The 21,116-nt window shown below is 58.7% G+C and overlaps 4 protein-coding genes across 6 annotated transcripts in view; 2 read left to right on the forward strand and 2 right to left on the reverse strand.

The window, feature by feature from the left end:
• Positions 1–1,900: 1,900 nt before the first annotated feature.
• Positions 1,901–21,116, reverse strand: part of LOC308183513 (protein S100-A14-like) — a 60,785-nt gene continuing 41,569 nt past the window's right edge. The window contains exons 1-4 of one of the 2 annotated variants that reach the window (XM_080569710.1): positions 4,400–4,521; positions 4,057–4,154; positions 2,526–2,672; positions 1,901–2,428 (exon numbers count right to left, since the gene is read on the reverse strand). In XM_080569710.1, coding sequence (XP_080425836.1) covers positions 2,309–2,428; positions 2,526–2,672; positions 4,057–4,089 — 300 coding nt within the window. In that variant the 5' untranslated portion in view covers positions 4,090–4,154; positions 4,400–4,521 and the 3' untranslated portion in view covers positions 1,901–2,308. Of the gene's footprint in view, positions 2,429–2,525; positions 2,673–4,056; positions 4,155–4,399; positions 4,522–21,116 lie in introns of those variants that run through there. The other variant, XM_080569711.1, reaches the window with a different exon arrangement.
• Positions 5,097–6,442, reverse strand: S100A13 (S100 calcium binding protein A13). The gene is made up of 3 exons (XM_080569714.1): positions 6,284–6,442; positions 5,741–5,917; positions 5,097–5,288 (listed from the first exon to the last, which is right to left on the reverse strand). The coding sequence occupies exons 2-3, from the start codon at positions 5,891–5,893 to the stop codon at positions 5,151–5,153; spliced, it is 291 nt and encodes a 96-aa protein (XP_080425840.1). The 5' UTR covers positions 5,894–5,917; positions 6,284–6,442; the 3' UTR covers positions 5,097–5,150.
• On the forward strand, positions 8,254–10,963 carry S100A1 (S100 calcium binding protein A1). The gene is made up of 3 exons (XM_080569715.1): positions 8,254–8,650; positions 10,424–10,572; positions 10,675–10,963. The coding sequence occupies exons 2-3, from the start codon at positions 10,432–10,434 to the stop codon at positions 10,816–10,818; spliced, it is 285 nt and encodes a 94-aa protein (XP_080425841.1). The 5' UTR covers positions 8,254–8,650; positions 10,424–10,431; the 3' UTR covers positions 10,819–10,963.
• CHTOP (chromatin target of PRMT1) lies at positions 11,754–20,857 on the forward strand. Of its 2 annotated transcripts, none has more exons than XM_080569706.1 (6): positions 11,754–11,963; positions 13,156–13,237; positions 14,731–14,884; positions 17,946–18,132; positions 18,246–18,383; positions 19,655–20,857. In XM_080569706.1, the coding sequence occupies exons 2-6, from the start codon at positions 13,173–13,175 to the stop codon at positions 19,855–19,857; spliced, it is 747 nt and encodes a 248-aa protein (XP_080425832.1). In that variant the 5' UTR covers positions 11,754–11,963; positions 13,156–13,172; the 3' UTR covers positions 19,858–20,857. The 2 variants fall into 2 exon arrangements, with proteins under 2 accessions (XP_080425832.1, XP_080425833.1); XM_080569707.1 differs by having other exon boundaries at positions 11,759–11,963; positions 17,949–18,132.

Below are 21,116 nucleotides of genomic sequence, written 5' to 3' on the forward strand. Positions count from 1 at the left end.
CCTAATCTCGGGGGGAAGGAAGCAAAGCCGTCCTCCTCGGAGATGCTCGGGTGTCATTGCTGCAATATCCCAGGAGGGTGGGAATCCCTCCCCGACCCTGCAGGCAAACAGCTCACCTCTGAATCATGGGCTTTCATTACCCTCCTGTGCCTGGCAGATGTCACAACCGCATCCAGGCCCTTATTTTTACAAGGAATCCAAGGGCGTGTGCGTGCGCTCACAGCAGCCACGTAGGACCCAAACCCATCACAAGACAGTTCCCAGCCAGCCCGGTTGTCCCCGCAAGCTTCTTCTGCCCCCCGTCCCACCAGCTGGAGGGTGAGGGGCAGCTGGGCTTCTTGCTGGCAGGCTCTGCCCCATGGGACCCGCTGCAGAGGGGGCCCAACGATGCTTGTGGGGACTGAAAAAACCCAGATGTGCCCCTGCACACAGCAGCCACCAGCCCCGCTGCATTTCTCAGGGCTCGCCGCGTGGCTCATACGCATGCCCAGCCACCGCTGAGTCACCGAGGGTCACCGGCGCGGGCTGAGCTGTTTCTGCCACCTGCGAGGACTTTCCAGGTCCAACAGATACTTATCAAGGATGGCTCACGCCGCTGGAATCGCCGTCCTCCCGACAGCGCATCGTCACGCTGGGGTCGCCAAACCAGAAGCCCGGAGTCCCCACTCCCACGGCCGGGAGAGCACCCAGGAGCCCTGGCTCCCCTTTCCCCTCCCATCACCCCAACCATTTGACACATTTCCTGTCTCTAATTAAATGCACACCACACCTCTCGGCTTAATTTCCATGTATTTATTTCCAAGGCAGGAACAATAAATAGTCATTCTTGTTGTGAAATCCACCCCAAGGTGAGAGGAGACAGAGGGCGGCCACGGCCGAGTCGCGGTGGCGGTGCCGGCCGCCAGCCCGGGAGGACCAGCCACCCAACCTGGCCTCAGGTTTCATCACTTTTCTCCAGGGTTTGGGGTTTTTCATTGTTTTGTCTCCCCAGAGCACAAAGTGCACGGTGACAGAGGTGTGGAGATGGTGCCCGCATCCCCTGCACCCATCAGGGACCCCGTCCCTGTCCCCATCCCTGTCCCCATCCCTGTCCCCATGTAGGGGTGCCCATGGGCTCCTCGAGGACATGGAGCTCAGCAGGAACCATGGTCCCATACAACCTGGATGGGACCATGGCAAGGAAAGGTGGATGGCCAGGCTCGGTGGGTGCCCTGCACCCTCTCAAACCCATTTCTTCACTCTCCATGCTCTCGTTGCCTGTGCTAATTGCTCCGTCCTAGGAAGCCACCGCTTTGTGGCATTTGCTGTTTCCTAATTTGCTGCAATTACACGGAAATCCCACACTCACCCAGCCCAGGTGGGATCCTGCTCACTGGCCCCGCAGCTCCTGGCTCTTTCCAAACCCAGAGATTTCGGGGCTCCTCTGAGCTCCCCCGTGCCCAAATCCCTTGGGGTGCCCAGTGCGGGTGACACGGCCCTGCTGTGCTTGTGGAGTCCCCAGATGGAGACCACGGGCATGGGCCATGCCACTGCATGGGCACCTGCACACCCACAGCACCGCGCACACACCCACAGCTCCGTGCACACCCACAGTGCACACACACATGCAACCCTGTGCACACTTGTTACACCCTCTTGCACATTTGCAGCACCCCTTGCACGCCCACAGCACCCCTTGCACGCCTGCAGCACTCCTTGCACACTTGCAGCACCCCTTGCACACTTGTAGGACCTCTTGCATACCTGCAGCACCCCTTGCACACCTGCAGCACCCTTTGCACCCTCGTGCTCCGCACTGGGGCTGCACAACCCAGCAGCGACTGATGCTCACTCAGCGCCACAATCCCATCCCTCCCTGCTCCCCCTTCTCCCCCGAAAAACAAAGTCACCCCATCCTGGCTGTGTTTGTTGTGTTTTTTTTTCCATTTTTCCTTTATTAATTTATACAAAAATGGTTGCAAGTGACGCAAGCTGATAACAACCCGCCACCAGCTCAGCCCCAAGCCCGGCTGTCAGCCAGGGGCAGGTGGGGAGCCTCGCGCAGGCGCAGCACCCCAAAAACTGAGCAGCGCAGGCATCGTACCCCCGGTCCAGGAGGGTGGGAGCAGAAACTATGCCCAGGCCACCAACGGCGACATTGGGGCTGGCCCGGAGCCCCCACATCGAAGGGATTTGGGGAAGGGAAAGGAGCAAAGTCCCTCTCGCTGCGACGCTCCAGGGCCAGGGGACCTGCAACCACGCAGCCGCCAGAACCTTGTCGCAGTGCAGAGCCCGAGGCCTCGGGCGCCTTCTCGTCCCCCGATGCCCCCTACTTCCTCCGGCAGCCCTTGGCCGCGTCCCCCATCATGTCCCAGTACTCTCCGAACTCCAGCTTGGCTTCATCAGGGTCCCCCATGCACTCGATCTTCTCATCCAGCGGTCCGACGCACTGCGGGGCGGGCAGAAAAAGCATCAGGGAGGTGATGGGGGTGCAGAGTCCCACATCCACCCGGACCCCCCCCGCTGTCCCCCGGCTCTGCCCTCACCTTCCCCAGGTGGGGCAGCTTCTGCACCACCAGCTCCCGCATCTCGTTGGGGGTCAGGTACTCCTTCTGCCCCTTCACCGCGTAGCAGTGGAACTGGTTGATGACGGTCTCAATGGCCTGCTCCACGTTGGTGAGCTCCTGGCAGTCCTGCAAGGGGGGGAAGAGACAGTGAGGTACCAGATGGACACCCCCAGGATGGATGGGAGACCCCCAGGATGAATGATGGGAGACCTCCGGGATGGATGGGAGACCCCCAGGATGGATGGAAGACCCCCGGGATGGATGATGGGACATCCCTGGGATGGATGGGACACCCCTGGGCAGATGTGCTGATGCTCTCTGTAGATGTTCCACCCACCCCCCATGCTGATTTAATAAAGTTCCTTATCAACACAACACCCCTCCGTTCAGAAGTGGGACCCCTCGTACAGACGTGGGACCCCTCGTATGGATGCTAACCCTTCCGTGGAGACATGAGACCCTTGTAGAGACGCGAGACCTCTCCACACTGCTGTAAGACCCCCTGGATAGACGCGAGAACCCCCCACACAGATGTGGGACCCCTCCTTGTAGATGCAGGACCCCTTCTTGTAGGTGCAGGACCCCTCCTTGCAGATGTGGGACCCCTCCTTCCTGATTAGACCCCTCCTTACAGGCCCTCCACGCCCCCAATACCCTCGCACAGCCGCCGTACCCCTCTGTACGGTCACGACACTCTTCCACGCAGCCACGACACCCCAAAACGACCCCCCTGGCAGGCCTGTCCCCCCCGTCTCTCCCTGCTCAGCCGCCCCAGCGTCTCCGGGTGCTACACCCACAGCGCGGGGGCCGCCGCCGCCGTCCGGACTGGTTCTTCCTCTCCTTTGCACAAGCGGCGGATGGAGGTGTGAGTCAGTGCCCGGGCGCACGGCGGGATGGTGGCCGCCCTCCTCCCATCCCACGGGGGCTGCAGCCCCCCAGCCCCAGCCTGGGGGGTGCAACCCGGCCCGACGCAGCTGCTCGACCACTCGTGCTAATTAAGCGAAGCTGCATCTGAAGGGAAACGACGGTGATTCACCCGGCGCTGCGGTTTCCCCTCGAAACACCTTTAAACCACATCAGGCGATGGCCATTAAAGAAGAAACCGGCAATCTTCAGAGCCTCAGCCCCACGCCCCGGCCCCAAATCCTCCGCAGGTGCAAAGCGCCCGGCGAGCCCTCTCGGGACAAGGGGTGGGCGCCTCCAGTTTGAAAGCAGAGGGAAGCAGGAGACTTTCTGACATCGGGCATCCTCGGAGAGGTTGCAAGGAGCTGGGCGGCTCGGTGGGAGCTGGAGAAAGTCACCTGGGTTCCCCAAGCTTTCAAGCCCCTGGCACCAGGTGCCCAAGCCCAGGGCAGCATCTCCAAACCCCAAATTCATCCTGGGAGTGGCCCTCGGCCCTGCCGTACTGCTCAGAGGCGCCCCATGCTCTGAGGAATGGGGGACACATGGGGTCCCCCCCTGTGCCCCACGGCTTCCCGGCCCTCCCGGTGCCGCGGCGTCGCTCAAGGACCTTGCGCTTCTTGCGGCAGTTGCACTGGCCCATGCTGCTCCTCGCGGGGTCTGAGGGTCCCTCGGTGGGGCTGTCTGCTCCGACGGGGTCCTGGAGAGCTGGCGGGGGGGGAGAAAGTCGGGATCAGCTCTTGTTTTCTGGGGGGGGCTTCCTCTCCTTCTGCGTCGGGGCGAGGAAGGCGCCCTGGGATGCGCTGAGCTGCCGGGACATGTCCCGGAGATGGGAGCGTCCCTGCTCCAGCAGCAAGTCGTGGCAAAGCCAAGCGTGGGAGCAAAGCGGGGGTGGTGGGACCCCCAGGCATGGGGACTCCCCCCCCCAGCGTGGAGGCGGCCAGGCCACTTACCTGCTCCGAGGGCTGTCCCGGGTATGAGCGGGCTGCGGTGCACTGGGGTTTTATACCAGGGAGGTGTGAGTGGGAGCTCCCTGCGCACGGTGTGGTGCAAGGCGGCTCATTTCGGAGCCTGGCCCCGGGCCAGCGTGGGGCTGGGAAACGCCTCCTTCCCGGCCACACCAAGCGCTCCCCATCCCCATCCGGCACTGCACGGCCACGCAGCGCCGCGTGGGAACGGCCACCGGGCACCGGCTGGCTTGGGGACGGGGCACCGGTCACCCCGCTGAGGGGATGGCACCGCCACCCAGCCTTGCTGGGGGACGTGGGAGCTGAACGCCAGGGACGGGGGCTCGGCTGGGGATGCTGAGCCCGGCATGTGGTTTATCGAGGGGGCGCATCCCCAGGTGACCCTGGAGCAGACGGACATTGGTGTCCTGGAGGTGGCCGCCACCAGCAGCTATCGCAGCATCGCTGCTGGAGATGGTCCTGAGCCCCACGTCAGCCCCACACGCATTATGCCATCCACTGGGGCTGTTCTGCGTGACCTCACAGCTGTGCTTGTGGGGTACGGGGTGGGACCCTGCAAGCCAGACCAGCATCAGGGCACTTTGGGAACGACACCATCTGCTCGTGGCACAGATGGACCTGGCAGGGAGATGGGCTGGTTGCACCAGGGGCCTCCCACTAAGAACGGCAGCGATGCCCAGGCTCGGGGAAACCTCTTTTATTAGCATCGTGTCACCCAAGCGTCCCCCGGTCCCTGTCACTTCTTCTTCTCCGCTTTCTCCCGCCGCATGGCCCTGGCCAGCTCGCCGATCAGCCGCCAGTACTCGTTGAACTTCAGCTCCTGGTCGTTGTTCACGTCCAGCTCCCTCATCTTCTCCTCCAGGGAGGGGACGTCCTGTGGGGAGGGCAGGGGGGGCTCAGCGCTCCCACAGCGTCCCCAGTGAGCAGGATGGGGACGGAAGAGCCAGGGCTGCCACCACCAGGGGACACCTCCTTCCCTGTCCCCAAACAGGGCTCAAGTGAGGGGCATCCCCCATGGCAGGGAGCCCCCCAGCCCAGCTGAGGCTGATGCAGAAAGGGGTAATGGGAGGGATGGACAGACAGACAGAGAGACAGACAGCATCGGTCCTCTCTGCTCCCCCACCAGCAGAACACCTCCACCTGCAGCAGCTTGGACCCTACCTGCACCATCCACTTTCCACTTTTACTTTTGCTTTTCCACCCTTGGCAAACCCCAGGGTACCGGGAGCAGCCGCTGAGCTCTGGGGGCTCCGTGGGGACCAACCCCCCCCCCCCAGCTGCCCCCCAGCCCACCTCTGCCCCCCCTCACGTTGCCCTGACCCTCACCTTCATCAGGTTGGGCAGCTGGAGCTGGACCAGCTCCTTGAACTCCTCGGCCGTCAGCGTCCCCTTCTTGCCCTCCTTCCCCGCGTAGGTGAAGAAGACGGTGACGACGGTGTCGATGGCCCGCTCCAGCTCGGTCAGCTCGCCCGTGGCCATGGCGCGCGGGGGGGAGACTGGGGGCTGCAGAGCCAAGAAGGGGGTGGGAGGGGATGGAGCATCCCGGGGGGTGATGGCTGGAGGGGGCTGCATGGGATAAGGCTCCCCCTGCCCCTCCCCAGCCCGGGGTGCAGCGAGTTTGCACAGTCTCAGCCCTGCAGAGCTGAGTCACAGTGCAGCTGGGGGCTGCCACGTTACGCACTAGGGATCAAGACCCCCTCCCAACCCCCCAGCATCACTGCGGGGGGGGGCACGGCCACTTGGGGACAGCCCTGTCATCCCACAAAAGGAGGCAGCCAGGGCAGCAGGACACCAGGAAGCAGTGGCACCGCACAGGCCCCAAACGCCGCCGTGGGACAGGATGGGGACGAGGCAGCGACCCCGACTTACCCCGCTCAGCTGCAGGTGGCTGCAGACCCCCGCGGGGTTTTATACAGGGCGAGCACGGTGCTTTGTCCCCCCCGGCCGCGGTGTAGGGTTTCCCGTTGCAGCCAGGCGCACGGACACCGCCCGGCAGCCGACGTTTTCCCGTCTTTCCGTCTCCTCCCTCCCCGCATGGGCAGTGGCCCAAATCCAGCACTCGCTGCAAACCCGTGTCCGCACCGCGCCGTGGGGACGCTGGATGGGACCCCGGGGTCCCGGAGCATGTTTGCTCCACAGGGTCTGGGGCTCGAATATCACCTGGATCATTCCAGGGGCGCAGGCCGTGTCCCCTCCCCTAAATGCATCCCATACTCTGCCCTGCCCTGGTGGGGATGGGGATGCACCCGGGACAGGAACGTTGTCCCCATCATTGTCCCCATCGTCCCCCGATGCCGCAGCTCGTCCTAGCTGCGGAACCAGGGCTGGGCTCACCCCGCACCGAGTGAGAGTTGTGACTCAGCCACCCGCTGACATCATCCCTATTAATAGTGGGCTTTGTGAAAATTAATTAATCCAAATTAATTAGGGGGTTGGGATTGCCCGAGCGCTCCCCTTTAATCCCTGGGTATTTATAACATGGCAGCCCTGGCAGGTGTCCGCTGCGGCACAGCCGTTCCCACAGGGCCCCCGAGCTGTCCCCGTGCCGCAGCGCTGGGGACACCAGTGGCACGGGATGGAGGAGACACGGGCGGTGTTGGGACCGTCCCCACCAGGAGCACGGCCCTAATTGCCCACCGCCCCTGTCCCTGCCAGGGCAGAGGTTTGCTGGAGTGCACAGCAGGGGTTGTCCTCAAAGTTGGGTGACATTGAGCATGACGGGGAGCAAGGATGGGACAGGGATGGACCCATGGAGCCCAGTCCAACTGGGTTTCCCCTCTGGGACCCTCCCCATCACTAGTTTTGGGGACCCGGAGCAGGGTGCGATGCAACCGTCACTGTCCCTGACGCATTTGTTCCACCTGTCCACGGGGACAGGGTGGCTCCGGCCAGCACCGGGCAGCCCGGTCCCCACCCGCGCACCCGTCACACCAGCTCACGGGGGAGGAATTGGCTTCCTGCAGCCCCATCCTGTCCGTCCCCATCCCCGGGGTGACGGGGGGACGGGGACGGGACTTCCGCCGAGCCCCACGTCAGGGGACTGGGATGGGAAACCGCCGGGGTGAGTCAGGCTCCGAAGGGACAGGGACAGGTTTGGGGTGAGTCACCGGCCCCAAGAGCCAGGCAGGCCCGTGACTCGCTGCCGCTGGAATTCGGGGTGCCGGGATGGGGTGAGGAAGGAGCATGCACTGCAGCGGCCCCGTGATGGGATGGATACGCGGGCAGGGAGCGGTGACGTGGCCTCGGGGTCCCCGGCGCTATCGGGACAAGACGAGCATCCCGGGGCAGGCTGTGGGGCTAGTGCCTGTCGCCGTGTCCGGGTGCTGTCCCCGGCCTCTCTCTGCTCTACCAGGGGTGGTCACAGTGGCTGTGGGCACTGCGGGCACTGGCCCAGCACTGGTCCACACCGTGTATCAGGACTCATCACGCACCCCATCCATCGAGGCCACAGTAGAAAAGGCCACCACACCGCATGCCTGGTGTCATTACAATGTCCCTGACCCTGGCACGGTGCACACCCAGCAGCTTCCCCCTCTTCCAAACTCTAGGGATGGAAAAGCCTCTTCCATACTCCAGCAATGGGTTGGAGAGACAAGATCAAGCCCAGCCCCGGCACCAGCAACTGGAGCAACTGGTTTAGCTGGGTCAAAGTGGAGCACGGGAGTCGCAGAGGCTGAAACCTGTTCCAAGCTGTGTGTAAACCTCCTGGCATGTCCCTCGCTGCTCCCGGTTTGGTAAGAGCTTGTCCTGGGGAGCTGCCAGTGCGGACACGTCAGGCTGGCACCGCTGCGGTCCCCGTTCCCAGGACCACCTCCCCCCCCCAATGTGATGTCCCCGCAGCAGCGGGGTTCGTGGCTCCAGGCGGTCCCACCACTCGGGAAACACCCAGCGATTCCTGCTCTCCGGGGAGGTTTGGGGTTTAATGAGAGTGGGGCAGAGCCTGGCCGAGCGCACACAGAGCTCGGCACGGCCAGGGGGTTGGAGCGAGTCGGTGGCCGTGAAACGGCCGTGAAACAGCCACCGGCTCGCTCCAAGCACCCGGCCGTGCCGATGCCCGGTGGCTGCAGGGCCCGGGTTATTTTTAAGCTTGGGACCGTCACGGAGCAGCTGGGCAGGCGACGCAGCGCCAGGGCTGGGCATTCCCAGAAGGCTCAGCCGGATCCTGCCCGCTGCCGAGCCGCGCTGAGACGGGTACGGGGGTGCCACCGCTGCCAGCCCCTGCGTGGACACTGCCAAGTGAGTGACACTGGGGTCCCCCACCTCTGCCTGGGACCCCCACCTCCTTCCAGGACCCTCACCCCCATCTGGCAACCCAACTTCCTTCTAGGACCCCAGTTTTCATCCAGACCCCCTGCCTCGATCCAAGACCCCCACCTCCATCTGGGAACCCCACTTCCATCCTGGCCCCCTATCTCCATCCAGGACCCCCAGCTCTGGAACACCCACTTCCATCTTAGGCCCCCAGCTCCTTCCAGGACCCCTCATCTCCATCCAGACCCCCTATCTCCATCTGAGACCCCCAATTCCACCTGGGATCCCCATCTCCATCCAGGACCCCCTTTATGGCCACCCCAATTGCCCCAGGTGCAGCCCCCAAAGATGCTGCAGTTCACCCCAAAACCCTCCACCCCTCCACACCATCACCCCCCAGGACAGGGCCACGGGTCTGGCTCCCCATGGGACCAAGACGGGGTTGGGGGTGTGTCGGCAATTTTGGGACCCCCTGGCTGCATTATTTCCCAAACACATGGGACGGGAAGTACGGAAAATGGAAACAGAGGGAGCGGGATATAATTAGCCCCGAACGAGGGTTGGAATCTGGGATAAAGAGCCCAGCACCACCCGGCTCTTGCAAAAACGCCACAGTGACAGCACCCGGCAGCCCCCCTGCTCCCTCGGGAGGGTTCCCCGCGGATGGGCACAAAGCGGGGGGGATCGTCCCAGCCGCCCCCGTTTGGGGGCTTGGCACCGGCCCCGCTCCCGGGGGGACACGCGGGGATGGGGAGGCCGCAGCGGGCACGGCCAGGCCGCGCGGATGCTGGGCCGTAACGAGAGCTGGGATTATCAGCGCGGCCGGGGAATCTGGTTTCTTTGGCCGCGCCGTTGCTGAGGCAACCTTCGGGCAGGGATTGTGGGGCATTTTTCATGCGACAAGAGGCCTTTCTGTGCGCGGGGAGCGGTGGGCCCACGCCGCGTCACCCGATAGCCCCCGCCGGTCCCCCCCGCCTGGCTCCGAGGACACCGGACACCCGCACTGTTATCGGCCGCGGAGCAGGGCTGGGGCCGGATCCGGCAGGGCACCGCGGTGCTGACAGATGGGGGATGCCAGCAGGTCGCCCCTGGGGTCAGGATCCGACCTGGGGCTGGCTCCGTGGCCCACCCCTTCCCTGGCACCCCACTGCTGCTCTTCCTATAGGGCCGCAACCAGGCCAGCTTTGGCCCCAGGAGTGGCAGAAAGGGATGCCTGAGGTCTGGCACAAGGGAGACGTGGAGCCCCCGAGAGCGGCTCCCTGCCCTGTGAGCACCGAGAGATGCTCCAGCACATCCCTCTGGTGCGGGGCGAGCAGACCATGGGGCAGCAGTGGGGCTGTCGGGGTGTCCCCGCATCCCGGTCCCCATGAAGGCAGCACGGGGCGTCCCGGCGGTGCCAGCCCGACTGTCCAGCCCTGGTATCGGATCCTCCCGGAGGGAGGGGGCTTGGAGCTTATTTAACGTCTCCGGCCAGCCCAGCCCGGCACACTTGGCGCGGCGGGGAGCTCAGGTGAGCGCGGGGCTGGGGATGGTGCGCAGGCACCCACCGGGGTTCAACCCTATAAAGGGGGCATGCAGCCTGGGTCCCCCCCTGCAGGAGCACCCTGATAAAGCCTGGGGGAGCACCAGGGCACCCCACAGCCCTGTGGCACCAAGCTGGGAAGGCCAGGGCAGGCAGTGCTTCTGGGGTGGAGAAGGGGGGCAGTGAAATTTGGGGCTCGCAGCGGCCGCCGTAACGCAGCGGGTGCCTCCCTGCAGCCGGAGCCATGGCATCACAGCTGGAAGGGGCCATGGAGACGCTCATCAACGTCTTCCACCACTACTCGGGCAAAGAGGGGGACAAGTACAAGCTGAGCAAGAAGGAGCTGAAGGAGCTGCTGCAGAGCGAGCTGGGCTGCTTCCTGGAGGTAGGGGCTGTGCTGGGGTGTGGGAGATGGGCTTCCCCTTTTCTCCACGCCCTGGGACATGTCCCCAGCTCTGGGGCTCACCCTTTGTCATCCCCCCAACAGACCCAGAAGGACACGGGTGCCGTGGAGAAGATCATGCAGGACCTGGATGAGAACGGCGACGGGGAGGTGGACTTCCAGGAGTACGTGGTCCTGGTGGCCGCCCTCACCGTGGCCTGCAACACCTTCTTCTGGGAGAACGCCTGAGCCGGGCCAGCCCCAGCCCCGCAGCAGCCAGCCGCGGCACCCCAAAACGCAGAGCCCCCCACACCACCCCACCTCACCTCCCGCTCCCCAGCGCACCCAGGGGATCCCGCGGGGATCCAGCTCCGCAATAAAGGCACCGACCCAGCCCGCGGCGTGTTGTCCGCTCCTTTGGGACTTCCATCCCCATCCCGCTGCCCGTGACCCCCTCGGGACAAACCCCCCCCCGGTTCACCCGAGGGCCCAGGGATGTCCCCAGCTCCACCGTGCCCCGGAGCCGGGCCCCAGCCCCGGATCCCCATGGGACCAGCACCGCCGGGTCGGGTGCCCCCGGCCCGCACGGGGCTGCGGGATACGGGGGCCCGGGGGCAGCCGCAGGCCGGGACTCGCTGCCCGCCGTCCGGGCGCCCGGCGGGGCCGGAGGAACCGGTTCGTTATCGCCTCGCCCAGCGGCCCCCGCCACCAAGCAGCGCCCGGCCCGGCGCAGGGCCGCCAGCGCCATCGTCCGCCGGCGCTGGGGCCAGACCCGGCGCTTCCCGGGGCACCGGGGCCCCGCCGCGGGGCGGGGAACCACCGGGGGCAGGCGGGACACGCGCATCCCACCGGCGGCGGGGAGGGAGAACGGGGGGACCGGGAGGACGACGGGGGCCTCGAGGGGAGGACGGATGCCCCATGGGGAGGAGGACGAGGGCCCCGCGAGGCCTTGGGGACGCCCCCGCCCCACCGGGGCCAGGCCTCGCCGCGCAACATCCCCCCCGCACAGTGCCCCACCACCACCGCCCCTGCCCCCGGGCGACGGCGGCCAGGCCGCACGGGCACCGGTCCCGCCCACCCCGTGCCGGGTGACCAATAGCAGAGGAGGAAAGCGCTGAGCCTCCGCTGCCCCGCCCAATGGCGGAGGGCGCTGTGCTGGCGGCACCCCGCGCCTGCGCTGCCGTGGCCGCCGCCATTTTGGCCGGCTCGTGGCTGGGTGGCGGGGGGGGGGGGCGGGCGCTGCGGCCGCGGCCGCCATTTTGTCGCTGAGGCGCTGGAGGGCGGCGGGAGCGGGCGGAGGGCGACGGAGTCAGCCCTGGTCCCGTGAACCGTGAGCAGCCGCCGCCGGCAGGGTACAGCCGGCCACAACTGGGACCTGGCGACTGCCTGCTTCGGTGAGAGGCTGGGGGGGCGCTGAGGGGGCGGCCGGGGAGCCCGGGGAGCCCGGGAAGGGGCCGGGGGAGGCCGCAGGGGGCCCTCCGGGGTTCTCAGGGGGCCCGGGGAGCCCCCGAGGTCTCTGCCCCTGAGGGAACCGGGGCCCGCCGCTGCCCAGGCCCGGGGCCGGGCTCCCTGGGGGCGGTTGGGGGCGGGCTTCTCGGGGCGGTTGGGGCCCGGCCTCGGCCCCCTGGGCCCGGCGCGCTGTGGCGGGGGAACGGGAAAAAATGATCATAAAAACGCTTAACGGTTAAAAAAACAGCCGGGTTTTAGCTCAGCGACTCGTTGGTGGCTTGTAAAACCCTGCCAGGAGGACGCTGTTCCGGGTATTGTGAGGATGAACGCTCGGTAGTGAGCGTTGGGCTTGATGGCGGTTATAAAAAACGAGGAATTGTTCCTCTCGTAGGCTTGCTCGTAGCCCGTTTAAGTAATACTCATCACTGCAAAAACACCCAAGGCTTGAGCCGTGCTCGCAGGATCGATAACAGCTGGGTTTAAATCCCTTTGCTGCTTTTGTGACCTGTGCGGCACGCTTTCATGCTAGACAACCACATTATGCCTACGGGTGAGCTGCCTACCAAAGCGTTAGATAATAAAAATCCAAAGGGACTGCACATTTACAGTGTATCCCTGGCCAGCCAAGCTGTGGCAATTGTAGTGTAGCACAGGAAGATGGAGCCTTAATAATTTTAAAATATATAGAACTTTTGTAGGGTAATCTTGGAATTTTATTGAGAAGTACATGGCATTATCTGCTTAAAGCAAATTGGGGTTTCCACCTTGCTTATACTAACAGCTTAGGAACTGTAGCAGTGTCACTAGATGCAGTACTAAACAAGACGTTTAGGGGCCACCTTGGCTGCTGATGCACTGTATTTTTGCAGCATTACTTTTACCAGAGGAAAAAATTTCATTTCCTAAAAAGAAGGCTGCTTAGTAAGAATTAAGTTAACATAAATGTCTAATTTATTAAACCTGCCGCATCGTGGCAATGGCCTACAAAACTTAATAAAACTGTGCTGATAAAATAGCAGTTATTTGCCCAGTTCTTGATTCTCTGTACCAAAGGAGCTGGAATGCAGGTTTTTGAATGTTTAGCTGATTAGCAAGATCTCCGTGCTGTTTGTTAAATCTGGCTCTCGTGTTTTGCAGATTCTGTTGATCTGAAGATGGCTGCACAGTCAGCACCGAAGGTTGTGCTAAAGAGCACCACCAAGATGTCTCTGAACGAGCGGTGAGGAAGCCAACAGCAGCTTCAGCTCATAAGAAATTTTTTTACTTAATTATCACTGTCCGGTGTCCAAAAACCAACGTGGTTTCTGCCCTCTTTTAACCTCAGTAAAACAAGCAGATGGCTATGCACCTCTGTCTTAAACTGCAACAAATGTGGTACGCAAGGTTAAAAGGGCAATTGTTTTGGAGCAATTTATCCATAGCAGTTAATATTAAACTTCTCAACACGTAAATATGGCGGGATGTGTTATAACAACAGAGAGAAACCTCACACCCTCCCTTTTTCTTCCACATGTTTTTACATTTATATAGTTGACACTGCGGTATGGTAGCATGTTACCTAAGCTGCAGTAGGCTTGCTGCTTTGTCCGAGGCAGACACACGTGCATGTGGTCTGGCCTGTAAGAGGCATGCAGCAGGCCATTAAACAAGCCCAAAGGCCCTTTAACAATGTTTTGGGTCTTGTAAGAGGCAAACGCTTTGCTTCATCTCCATCTCTCTTTTCTCGATACTGATTTCCTTATTTCTTCTGTTGAGCATTCTCCCGTTTTTTCCATGCCATCGTGCTTCTGCAGTTCTACAGACAACTAACAGTGACGCTGCAGTTACGTTTCACTTTCTTACTAATCGCTCGTTGGTTAACTATATTTATATCAGTGAGCCAGGGAAAAATGGAGCCATTTGTGTGCAGTTCCTGCTCTGGCAAGTGCTGCAGTGAGAGCTAGCCTGAGCCAATGGTTGGAGCTTCTTCCTGAGAAGGCAGGTGGTGAGATGCAGTGCAGAGAAGGCTTGCTGGCCTGTTTCATTTTGGTCAGTCCGTATTCCTTACCCACGTTTTCTTTTCCAGCTTGTGTAGCTCCCAGGACACGGTAGACAGCTGATGGGTTGCTGCTAACAATGCTTACCATCTTGCTGTGTTCTGCTCTGATACAGCTCTTAAAGACAGAAGATTCTCCATGCACCACAGACACTACCAAGCAAACTGTTCTCATAAGCGAGCACGCTCAGGTGGTGGCACTTCTTAGGCACCAGTTCCGTGGTGTGCCAGAGGCATCTCATTCTGTCCCCAGGGTGATGTCTCCTGTAAAGCTGTCCTGTGGTATTGAGGTTTTTTTTATCAGGTTTCTGAGATCTTTGAGGGTTAATTTAGCTTTTGCAGTCAGATTTCACTTGGCTTTTCTGTTTCTGTGATGTCCTCTTCCATCTGTCATGGTCATCTCTGCTTATTGCTTGTTTTCATTCCTTCTTCCATTTCTAAAATCAGTAACCTGAAGCTTTATCACTTCTGAATTAATATACAACATCACTTCTGAGTTTCCAATTCTTGCACACTTGTGGAAAACAAGGAATATGTAATCACATATGATGTGACCTAAGTACCACTCTTTACATAAGGTTCATGGGATCTGGAGATCCAATCTTGAGAACCATGAAATGCCAATAAATGTATGTAATAAAGCTTTATTTAAACACCCGTTTTATTCGACCTTGAAGCTTTACTAACATGCTGAAGAACAAACAGCCGATGCCAGTGAATATTCGGGCTACCATGCAGCAGCAGCAGCAGCTAGCCAGTGCCAGAAACAGAAGACTGGCCCAGCAGATGGAGAATAGACCTTCTGTCCAGGCTGCTTTGAAGCTTAAACAGGTGAGAGAAAGGGGCGTATTGTGGTGTGGCCAGGTGATGCCCGTCACCAGCTGATGGCTTTTCAGGATACGGTGGATTTTGAGAAATGTTCCTGAAAGTTAAACACTAGAAACCTTGAAGGGACTTGAAAAAATCCCGTTTCTCACTCCAGATAAGTAATACTTCGTAACTTACTGGTTAATATTACTGAGTTCATTGTTTTTGTGCTGGCTGTTCATATCTCCTCTCTATTTTTTCAGAGAAATGTTCTCATTCTGGGTTTCTGGATCTGCAGAGTTCTTCATCTCGCACTGTAGCTGCAGTTACAATTGTTGCAGATTGTTTCCAGCACTTACTGTCCAGTTGAGGCTGGTTGCTCCCATCCCCAACTCCACCCTCTCTTGGTGCACTCCCTTGATAGCAGCTGGCTGCGAGGACCAGATGAAAAACTGATGCTTGATTGCTTGCAAATGCTAGGCTGCAGGCCTGGATTTGAGCAATAGTGTTACATTTTCCTCATGCAAACTGTCTTTATCCCCATTTTAGTGATGAATGCTATAGATCGTGGGGCATGTTTGTCAAAGTATCCTCTCAGTACAGCAGCAGGTCTAAGCAAGCATGCTTGCTTTTGCTTTTCCTGCTGCGGTCCACGTTTTTCTATAACTCTGGGCTTAAAAAAGGGGCAGTGGTGAAAAATAATGTATGGAACAGGTGTTTGCCTGGTCTGCTCCGTGTCAGGCTAAGGGGTTTTGCGACCCTTAAAACTTGTATTTAAATGGGAAGGCTGAAAAGATTAGCTTAAAATGTGTGCATAGGGCATGGATTGCAACCTGTGGGGTAGTGCTGTGCAGCTGTGCAGTGAGTTTAAATAGCAGCACTGCATGACTTGACTGCAGCAGAGGTTAAATATAATTCTCTGCATTATCTTGCACACCAGGAGAAAGCCCTGGAAAGTTGTTAGCTGAGCTGCTTCACTAAATAGCTGGAATACTTAGACCTGCCACATGTGCTCATGTTCAGGGCTTAATTTCTGATAAAGAGGAATGCAGCTGCTTTTTAAGATCTCTTGAGAGTTCTGTTTTAAAAACAGACGGCGGTGCCAGTTAGCCTCCCAGAGCTTATAAACAAAAGCTCTGGAAATGGTAGCCTGAAGAACTTTCTGCTTTAAAAAAAAAAGACTTGAACCTTAAGAATTTCACAAGTGGTAAGTGAAACTGGATTGAAAGCATAAAGTTTCTGCTTGGTGAATTGAGGAGAACAGGAAAGAACTGAGCCAAAAGCTTCACCCATATGCCAGGAATAGGTGTACATCGCGTTCTTCTGGGATTGAGTGCTGCCAGGGAGGGCTGCAGAAGCACATTATAGGGAAATCTGGAAACCTGATTGATGTTGGATTGCTCTTTGAAGATTGTAAGTTGCTCTGGGAGTTGATGTGGTGACAGGCTTTTCACAGGCACTTCACTTGGTATCAGCAGGAGCTTTTCTGATCCGTTTGGATGTGCTGTGTCGAAGTGCTGAGGAGCATTGATTCCAGTGATGTGTTTCAGAACCTGTGCTTCAGAAAAGTACTCTCAACTCCTGCAGGGCACTGCATGTGCTAGCTTTATGGGTTTGTGTTTGTACCCACCACATCAGCCTTTACGTAAACCTCCCTTCTCCTCTTGTTAAGTAAAAGCATTTATGTTGTGGTTCTAGGCGTGGACTTAGTTAATGGCTGTAGCAGACCAAGGTGCTACTGCGCTGAGGTAAGGCAGAAAGGTGAGCGCTCTTAGGCTCTGTCAGTGCAAAGTCCAGCAGTTATCTTAAACTCTCATGATAATATAAATGAGTAATGGGATGCGAAATGTTCACATGCTTTCTCATGCCTTTCTGCCAGCCAGGCTGGGCAGAAAGGAGATGAACATCTCAGACTGCTGCGGCCATCGGAAAAGCGAATGAGTAAGCTGTGAGGCAGTGAAACGCGAATCTTAACTCAGCCACAGAGTAGGCCGCTTTCAGGAGAAGCGTTTCAGCTGTCCGCAGGCTTGAGTCAAGTAGAACTACAAAGCTGACGAGAAGTGTAAGCAACTCTGGAAAGCTGTAGCACACTACTGGTCTCTGTGCCTTACCTTCCGAGGGCTGAGAGCTCTTGTTCTTGAGACAGCTCCAAAGGTCCCCACTGTTTCCCAGTCCGCTGCAGGGTTCAACAGTTGCAGCAGAAGCTGTGGTCTGCTGTGTGGAGACAGGATTGGCACCAGGGCGCGTTAAAAACACTGAGATGTAAAATTGGCAGTTCTGCTGCTGCTTCGTGAGCAGTAGAGCTGTGCCTGCAGCCGTTCCGGTGCAGGCTTTGAGGTCCAGAGCAGCTATGGCTGTCCCAAGGGAAGCCAGCTCTGTCCGTGAGATGGACTCCGGTGGTTGGACCTGCAGGACTTCAAAGGAGGGGAAAAAAAAACAATTTCACCTTAAAAGACAGATAAGCAAAGATGAGTTTTCCAGTTCTTGTGAGGGTCAGGTGCTTCAGTACAGTTTTGTTTCTGTAACAGACAGAGAAGTTGGTGCTGTGCGTAGCGGTCACAGTAGCCTGGAAGCGTGGCCAGGCCAGGGCTGTAGCAGCAGGCCCCTCGGAGCGATGCACTGGCGTGTGGCTGCGCAGATGGCACTCGCTCTGCGGAGGTAGGCTAGGCTCGTTCCCCAGCAGGGGTGGCTGCTTTGTAGCTCAGAGGTTTTCATGGTCGGTAACCTTCCAGCAAGAAGGATTAGTGGGCTGCCGTGCGGATTAAGTGTCCGCTTTGATTTGGACCAAGCGGCACTGCTAAAAACGGAGAAAAATATTTCCTTCTGAATCTGCAAACTTTCTTGTCTCTGTACAAACACTTGCTTTCAGGAAAGGTCTTTGTTCTCAGTTTGACCTTCATAAATTATCCCTCCTGAAGCAGATTTGATTGTGCTCTGTTTGAAGCTTGATTGTGTGCTGCAGAGAACTGTTGACCCTCTCTGTTTTTTTTTAAAAAAACCTTACTGATAAGCAATTGCCGTGCTGTTTGTGTCGCAAGTCGGAGATTGCTGCATGACTTTGTTCCTTAAAAATCTTTCATTCCAGAAGAGCTTGAAGCAACGCCTCGGTAAAAGCAACATTCAGGCACGATTAGGCCGTCCGGCAGGACCCCTCGCTCGCGGAGCCATGGGCGGAAGAGGACTATCGATGGGGCAGAGAGGTTTGCCACGAGGAGCCATGCGTGGCGGCCGGGGAGCGAGAGCTCTGCTGAGAGGGGGACTCCCGCTCAGGGGTGAGTACCGCGGCTGGTCCGTCAGCAACGCCGCCTCTTTGACAGCTCGACTCCGGTTCCTTTGCTCGGTCTGGGAACTGATTTGTCCGCCTGGAATTCCGTCACTGTTGCAGGTCAGAGCATGCTTCGGGGAGGAAGAGGAATGTCCCCCAGGATGGGCCTGAGGAGAGGCGGCCTTCGAGGTCGCGGTGGCCCTGGAAGAGGCGGTCTGGGCAGAGGCGCCATGGGCCGCGGTGGACTTGGTGGCAGAGGTCAGTGTGCAGAAACTTGGGGAGCAGCGTGCTGCTGCTGAGCACACCTCAGTTCCCTTTCCTGTTTAAGGTTAGCTTATGTAGGTACGTGCAGCCCGAGAGCCATTCACGCCCAAATGGGTGTATAATACGGTGCTAAATGAAGGCTTCCTTTCCTGAAACATTTTGCCAGGCCCTGTGCTTAACCCAGATCCTTGACTTTCAGTGTTGCTAGAGGGGTTTTGGGTAATGCTGTTCCCTCCTGCAGGTATCGCTGGCTGTGTGATGCTTTTGGTAGTAGTGCAGGCGGTGAGTAATCTCTGAACGTGCTGAGGAAGGCCGCGCTGTCTTCTCACGCTTCAAAAAGGAAATGATAAATGGCCTGTGTAAACCATAAGGCTGCGTATTTTAATTCGGTGAGGGGCAAAAACTTGATAGAGGAGAAAGCTCAAACTGCGGTGTGTGAAGGAGCAGGTTCCTAGCTGACCCTTCACATGAGCAAAGTAACCTTAAATGCAAAGTCAGAAACCAAATCAAGTCTCGGGGAAGTGAGCTCCCCCTTGTCAACAACAAATGAGAAGCACCAGAGTGAAGCAGGAGTACAGGAGGAAATCAGGAGACAGCTGCTGATGGCAGGGTTGTTAATGTTTCTGACACGTTTGGTTAGAACATCTGCCAAACACGCTCTCGTGTTACTTTGAGATCAGCACAGTGTTTCTCAGAGCAGTCTTTGGGAACCTGCATATTTCCCGACAGCTTTGCCTTTGGCTTTATTTCTCTGCCTGACAAACTAGTACTGGTCAGTGTGGTCTCCTGGGTATCCTGCTTCGGAAGTAGTCTGAAAACTCTCAGGATTTGAGGTACTTCAGTAGAAGTTTGCTTGTAATGTTTGCTGGCCTTGCCACTTCGGTGAGAGCTTGAACCTGTCCCAGAAATCTGCAGGCGCTGCACCTCGGGCTGCCCTCGGCAGAGGAGAAAGTACACGGAGCGGTGTAGGAGCTGGAATGCAAGCAGGGGAGGTGGCAGTTGGAGCTGAGGGCTCAGCAGATAGCTGCGGCTCAGATGTCTCTGGGCTGAAAGCGAAGCAGCCCGGGGAGCCACGCCAGCACAGCAGAGCCTCCCCGGTCCTGCAGCTGGAGGCAGGCGGAGGGGCAGCAGCTCCGGCAAGGCTGCCTGGCTCCCCGGGGAGGCGCTGGAGCAGCTGGGCCGCGGCTGTGCAGGGGGAGCGCGGCGACGCCAGGCCCCGAGGCTGCGTCTGCTGCAGTGTGTAACTGTTGTCTCGTCTCCGTAAGGTCGCGGCATGGCAGGCCGGGGAAGAGGGGGCTTCGGAGGCCGCGGCAGAGGCAGAGGACGAGGAAGAGGATCGGCACGCCCGGCGCTGACCAAGGAGCAGCTGGACAACCAGTTAGATGCTTACATGTCGAAAACGAAAGGACACCTTGATGCCGAGCTGGATGCTTACATGGCTCAGACAGACCCGGAAACAAATGACTGAAGGTCGTTGCGAGAGACTGTCGTTGAAGTTAGTGTGTATGTCAATGCCCATAAGCTAAAAATGGAAACCCTGATTCATGCTGGAAGGACCCACAAGAATAGGGAGCAGCCCTGTTCTACCAAGAAATCAGACTTTAGCGTGTTTCTTTAACATTTTGATACTCTGTGTTGTATGGAACTTCTCCGGATTGTTTTTTGTATCTTTTTTTTCCCCCCTAACTACTCCAAAGGTGACTTTGGCAGACGTGCTGCAGTTAGCCCCTGACATCAGGCAGCCGCGGTTCCTTGCAGCGCCCCCGCAGAGGAGCGCTGCTCGTTGGTGCTGGGACCGCATGTTTATGTGCCTCCGAGGCGCCGCGGTGGCATTTCGGGACCGGTGCTGTCCCCAGGTGCGACCGAAGGGCCGAGCTCACGCCCCCAGCTCTCTTCAGTCCATCTGAAGCAAAGGCTCCCGGCAGGGTGAACAGTTGAGCCAGGTTTAGGTGTAGCGCTCCTTGTAGACATGCCAATCTTGCTGTTTTGCACCCAAAGTTCCTCTCTGTTGATAGCTAGCGTTCTGTTAATGAGTAGTGCGGAGGACTTCCCGAGCTGAAGGCTTTTTGGGGTTTGTTTTAGATAAAAGTTTGAATTTCTTTTTGTGTTGTGTATGAACAGATGGCACCAGTGGTTTCTGTATCTGCAGGAAATCTTATTTAAAGGAATTGGAAGCAGGACCATAGAATTAACATCTGTGACAGCAGATCGTGGTAGAACTGGCTTTTTAAAACCCGGGGTCCAAGGTTCATTAGCTCGCCAGTGCTGTTACCGCTCAGTGTAACCGAAACCGAGCCCTCAGAGCAGCCGCCTGCACTGACCCCCGCGCGTTTGGGAATGGAGAAGGGGTCTGCTCCTCCCCCTGTCCTCAAGTTTTAAGTTCGGCCGTTCTGTGACCTGTTCCAGTTTGAATGGAATCCTGTATTTCTGGTTTGTTGTAACAAAGGAGAAACAATTATAAAAGCCAAGTGGACTGCGGCTGGTTTCTTCCCTTTTCCTCAGCATGCTGGGAGGGTCACATCGGCCTTTCTGCTACTTGTCTGGGGTGCATCCCCCCCGTTTCCTTGTGCCCCCATGCAGTAAGGGTGCTGTGGGACGAGCTGGGGGCGGTGCTGGACCCTGAAACCTGCGTCCTGCAGGGTGGGAGCGCGGGGCTCCCGGCTGCCGCGAGCGTGTTCTCCACGCCTGCAGCTCCTCGTGAGCGGGGGCTGGGGGTGCTCGCAGTCC

The sequence above is a fragment of the Anser brachyrhynchus genome (assembly GCF_964034855.1).
Source record: "Anser brachyrhynchus genome assembly, chromosome: 28".
NCBI lineage: Eukaryota > Metazoa > Chordata > Aves > Anseriformes > Anatidae > Anser > Anser brachyrhynchus.

What these genes read in the sequence shown, in the direction of transcription:
- S100A13 (XM_080569714.1), bottom strand. Translation starts at nt 5,893, where the DNA reads ATGGCCACGGGCGAGCTGACCGAGCTGGAGCGGGCCATCGACACCGTC. An exon ending in AGCTGCCCAACCTGATGAAG is followed by an intron (nt 5,289 to 5,740) that starts GTGAGGGTCAGG and finishes CCCTCCCCACAG; the next exon opens with GACGTCCCCTCCCTGGAGGA.
- CHTOP (XM_080569706.1), top strand. Translation starts at nt 13,173, where the DNA reads ATGGCTGCACAGTCAGCACCGAAGGTTGTGCTAAAGAGCACCACCAAG. An exon ending in CTGCTTTGAAGCTTAAACAG is followed by an intron (nt 14,885 to 17,945) that starts GTGAGAGAAAGG and finishes CTTTCATTCCAG; the next exon opens with AAGAGCTTGAAGCAACGCCT. An exon ending in AGGGGGACTCCCGCTCAGGG is followed by an intron (nt 18,133 to 18,245) that starts GTGAGTACCGCG and finishes TCACTGTTGCAG; the next exon opens with GTCAGAGCATGCTTCGGGGA.
- S100A1 (XM_080569715.1), top strand. Translation starts at nt 10,432, where the DNA reads ATGGCATCACAGCTGGAAGGGGCCATGGAGACGCTCATCAACGTCTTC. An exon ending in AGCTGGGCTGCTTCCTGGAG is followed by an intron (nt 10,573 to 10,674) that starts GTAGGGGCTGTG and finishes TCCCCCCAACAG; the next exon opens with ACCCAGAAGGACACGGGTGC.